This window comes from Belonocnema kinseyi, chromosome 5, assembly GCF_010883055.1.
Source record: "Belonocnema kinseyi isolate 2016_QV_RU_SX_M_011 chromosome 5, B_treatae_v1, whole genome shotgun sequence".
Lineage (NCBI taxonomy): Eukaryota > Metazoa > Arthropoda > Insecta > Hymenoptera > Cynipidae > Belonocnema > Belonocnema kinseyi.
In genome coordinates, this window is record NC_046661.1 from 85751477 (window position 1) to 85756221 (window position 4745).

Sequence of the window (4745 nt, forward strand, 5' to 3'; positions counted from 1 at the left end):
TCAATTTTCGAAAAATATTCAATACGTCAAGAATAATCGATACTCAAAGTTTGCAAAAAACGTCAAATTTTGAACTTTGAAAATTTATAACTTTGTAAATATAACTCGTAAAATTAACCGGTACCATTGGATTCAGCGGGTCAAAATACATAAGATTAACTAGTTTTCACCTTTTGCCTCTTGAGTGCATACGGGAACATACCCAGCTCCGGGACTAATAATCGCTTCGATATAAACTGTTCTTCTTAGGACGATAAGAACATTCTTCATAACGAAACGAAAAAGATACCAGCACGTAGCGAAACGAAAAAAAAAAAAAAAAAAAAACGAAAAAGTTGACTATTGAAATGAAGAAAGAACTTTTGGATTTAATCGATAAAGGTGATAATCAGCGGAATATCGCTGAATCTTTTTCTGTTGCGAAGTCAACTGTTGGGAACATCGGTAAGAACAGAAGAGAGAGTCTCGGAGCCTGGAATGAAAATTGCTGCAGTGAAAGAAGACGAAAATTACGGAAAACTAAAAATGAAGAGCTCAACAACTTGGTTTTTGAGTTTTTATGTAAATGTCGTTCTATAGATATTCCAGTCAGTGGACTTATGCTTCAGTCAAAAGGTAAAGAAATAGCAAAAAAGCTTGGTATAGAAAAATTTCAAGCTAGCAACGGTTGGTTGGAATCTTTCCAAAGAAGACACAACATTAATTTTCGGATTCTCTGTGGCGAACCAGCAGCAACGGATTTAGAAGTAGCAGCGGAATGGAAGTCAAAATTGCCGAATTTATTGAAGGAATACGCTCCTGAAAATCAATTCAACGCTGTTGAATTCGCATTACTTTATCGACAGATGCCAAGAAAAAGTTTGGTGGTCAAAGAAGAAAAATGCGCAGACGGAAAGCTTGCAAAAGAAAGGGTAACTGTACTTGCCTACTGCAGTTCTACTGGAGAAAAATTGAAGCCATTGATCTTCGGAAATGCTGAACGTCCTCGTGTATTCAAGGCTAATGGAGTCGATCCAAAAAATCTTCCCGTTACTTGGCGTTTCAATAAGAAGGCATAGATGACTGGAAATTTGTTTGAAGAGTGGCTCACCGATTTGAATCAACAAATGGAAAAGTCGAACCGGGAAATCATGTTACTTGTTGATAATGCCACTAGTCACAATTGTACAAAAATATTGAGCCATGTAACTGTGAAGTTCCTTCCACCTTATCTAATATCGGAAGTTCAACCACTGGATCAAGGAATAATACGAGCTGTTAAAGCTCGTTATCGTAAAAAAATGCTACAATATCTTATCACCGTTGCTGAAGACAGCGATACACGATCTCAATTTATTAAATCAATTTCAGTCTTGCATGCAGTTCGTTGGGTAAATAGTGCGTGGCAGGAAATTTCACCAAAAATAATTAGCAAATGCTTTTAACGCTCACGTTTCAAAGAAAGAACAGAGGGAATCGATGAAGACGAAGATGTAGGCTTAGCTGAGGTGATAAATTCTTTTTCACCTGAAATTCTAAATGACGTAATCTCAGTTGATGAGATTATTAACGCCGATGATGAGTTGTTTCTTAATGAAGAAATACCTACTGCACCTGACGATATTTTACTATCAATTTTGCAGCAAAAAGAACACTCTGATGTCGAATGTTATGATAGTGACAACGATGAAACAGTGAACGACGACAGTACACCAGTTCCTACTCATAAAGAAGCTCTACAATATATAGGGCAACTGCTGAGGTACTCTTCCAGTCACCAGCCTTAGCTAATGGATAGTTTGTTTAAGGTGCAAAGTGACATCGAGAAACAACTCTTCTCTGCAACAGTAACCAAGCAAATGAAAATTATTGACTATTTTGTCAACTCTAAAGAATGAAGTAGTTGGAGACGTTATACTGAATTTACCATCCAATTTGTCTCATTTGATACATATTGGCCCTCTTTAGCGCCACCAATTATTTTTTACGAGGAATTTTTTTTCTATTCAACAGTTCTTTTGAGTTGTATTTTGCTACTTATTTCATTCATAGGTGCGTGTAGTATGTTACATATGATGAAAAAACAGGGGTTTTCGAACATAATTTCTGTCAGTTGGCCACCTGCTTAAGTTGGCCACATTTTGATGGAACCGCGATTGACCGACATAGACAGGTTTTACTGCATATAGTTTATATATGATCGATAAAACACTAAGATTTTTCATTTGTTTTATACAGAAAAATCTATTAAACCGACAAAAAATATAATTGGCTTGTTCACTACATATACAATGAGCATGTTGCATGAAGTGAGATAAACATATTTGTAGAAACTTGAAGCTTTGAATAACGTTATGGAGAAAGGAAAAAAAAATTAGGTTTCTAATACATTAAAAACATAATGTCTACTTTACGTATATTTGGTAACATTTAAACAGATGTGACGTCCCTAAGCTATATACAACTGAGTCCCAATGACACCACTTTAGCAGCCATGTTACTTTGCAATATTTTGACCAATCAGGTTTCGCGGCCGTCGCAGCTTTCTACTTGACAGCTGATACAGCTGATTATCTAAGCTAACCTATCAATGCATAAAAAAGCTAAAAACGAGGAATTGAAAATAAAAGCCAAATCAAGCGGGGGCTAAGATATAAACAAGAAATGGATTTGGAAATCAGCGAATTCCCTAAACAAGGCTCATTAGTATCTTAGAAGTGTTTTGTAGGTGGATGTGATTCTATGGAGGGTAAAGATCTGAATAAAATTTTTAGTAGTTCGATTTTCCCGCGAACAATAACGTCATACCATGTCATTTGTCAACAGGGATAGGTACACGCGCTAGAAGCTTCCCGCAATTGTGGCGCCATCTGTTAGTTCTCGCCGCGACTAAGGGCATTTAAAATTATGATTTGACATCAGTCCCGTGCATCGCCCCCACTTTTCTGTTCTCTTAAGATCAAGAGGGGTAATTTCGGTCAAACTAATCCAACAGATGACGCCACAAAAAGTAGGTCTGACTTTTGCATTCAATTGAATTAAGAAAAAGCAAAAATAATTAAAAACTTGATGCTGCTTGCAAATAAACAGAAAAAATATGAAAAAATATGACAAGGGGTTTTATCCCTATTAATAATTTTTTAAAGTCATGAAAATATGTAGTTTAATAAGAATAAAATTTAATTTTGAGATAAATTTTGAAAACAGTTCGAATTAGATTACTAATATTTAAGACCTCAATGGCAACAATATTCAAAACATATACATGAACAGAAGAATTAATACAAAATATATCACTTATATCCAATATAAATATAATAATAATTAAAATATGTAAAACTAAAACTTAAGGTGCATGGTAAAGAATCTTTGTACCTTTAAAATGTTCATAATTTCAAGTTTCAAAGGAAATATTTTTATAAACTAATGGTAATTGTAATTGAAATTTTTGAGAGAATAAATTGGTAAAGTCAATAACAAGACTGATAAATGAGAAAATGGATTTAATATTATTGAATATAATGTATATATTTATTTAAATTGAACCGAACATCATATATACATTTATGCAGTTCAATCATTTATTTGTTGCTTAAGGTTGAAGGCTTTTTTCTCGATGCATTCAACCTCTAATAACACAGGCACACAAAAACACAGTCAAAGTCCACGGAGGCGACCTTTAGGGTTCTATGGGTTTTGGGTCGCTGATTCCGAATCGTGTGTCGGTTTTTCCAGATCAGATCGCTTTCAAGATCATTTGAAGGTCAAATGAAGAAAATATTGCTGAAAAAATCTGAAAAAATTCAGACATAGGTTTTTTAGCATGCTGAATCCGAATCCGGTGACGGTTGACCTTCATTAGTTCAAGATCAAGGGCATTTAAAGGTCAACCCAACAGAATAACATCAAAAAAATGTGTAAAAATTTATGTATAAGTTTTGAGAGTCGTAGAATCTAAATCCTAGGTCATTTTGACCATATCTAGTATTTTCAAGGTCATTGAAATATGAAAATAACAACCCATATATCGAGTTTGATAGACCTTCATCAATTCACGTACAAGCTCATAATAAGATCAAAAAATTAACAATCCCTCATAAACAATCACGATAGACATATTTTTTTGTATCAACTTGTGTTCATGTTTTCCGCTCATACCGTACTCTCTTACTATCAAACGATCGATGCAACGGTTTTTTTCGCTTTTTGCCTGTAGTTTTACACTCTCTTTTCAGTGACCAGCAGTAATCAGCCATCATAGTGACATCCCATCTGCCTTGGTAGCGCTTTTCCATTTCTTTTATGTCTTGATGGAAGCGCTCTCCTTGCTCTTCACTGTAATCGCCACAATTCTCTGGGAATCGATACAAATGATTATGCAGAAAGTGCAATTTGTATGACATCAGGCACCCCATTTTTCCAAAGTTCTTAATCATTTCGACTACTATAACTTTACAATTTTCGCTTCTTTTATTTCCTAAAAAGTTTTTCACAACTTTCTTAAAACTGAGCCATGCATCCCTTTGAATTTTTGTCATTGTCGTTGGAAATTTATTATCTTGTAAAAGTCTCCTTATTTCTGGAACATCAAAAATCCCTTCTTTCAACTTGGCGTCAGATTTATATTGAAACTTCTTTTCCAAGTATTTAAAATATCGACTATTTGCATCTACCAGGTGTATACATATGAAACCGGTATTTTTTCAAGAAAAAAACACATTTATTTCAAGAGAATGATAACAAATATTTTATTCAAAGTATGCGCC

The 4745-nt window shown here is 34.4% G+C and overlaps 3 protein-coding genes across 6 annotated transcripts in view; 2 read left to right on the plus strand and 1 right to left on the minus strand.

Moving 5' to 3' along the window:
• LOC117172330 (glycerol-3-phosphate phosphatase-like) overlaps positions 1 to 4745 on the minus strand; it is a 78171-nt gene that overhangs the window by 63138 nt on the left and 10288 nt on the right. Inside the window, exon 1 of one of the 4 annotated variants that reach the window (XM_033360125.1) lies at positions 926 to 1024. The exons of the other annotated variants lie outside the window; for them this stretch is intronic. The gene's annotated coding sequence lies outside the window, so the exon portion shown is untranslated. Of the gene's footprint in view, positions 1 to 925; positions 1025 to 4745 lie in introns of those variants that run through there. 4 annotated transcript variants of the gene reach the window in all.
• Positions 348 to 1058, plus strand: LOC117173764 (tigger transposable element-derived protein 4-like). The gene has a single exon (XM_033362404.1). It carries the CDS (start codon positions 348 to 350, stop codon positions 1056 to 1058), a length of 711 nt encoding a protein of 236 aa, XP_033218295.1.
• LOC117173765 (tigger transposable element-derived protein 6-like) lies at positions 1059 to 1766 on the plus strand. Its single transcript, XM_033362405.1, has 2 exons — positions 1059 to 1377; positions 1441 to 1766. The coding sequence occupies exons 1-2, from the start codon at positions 1059 to 1061 to the stop codon at positions 1764 to 1766; spliced, it is 645 nt and encodes a 214-aa protein (XP_033218296.1).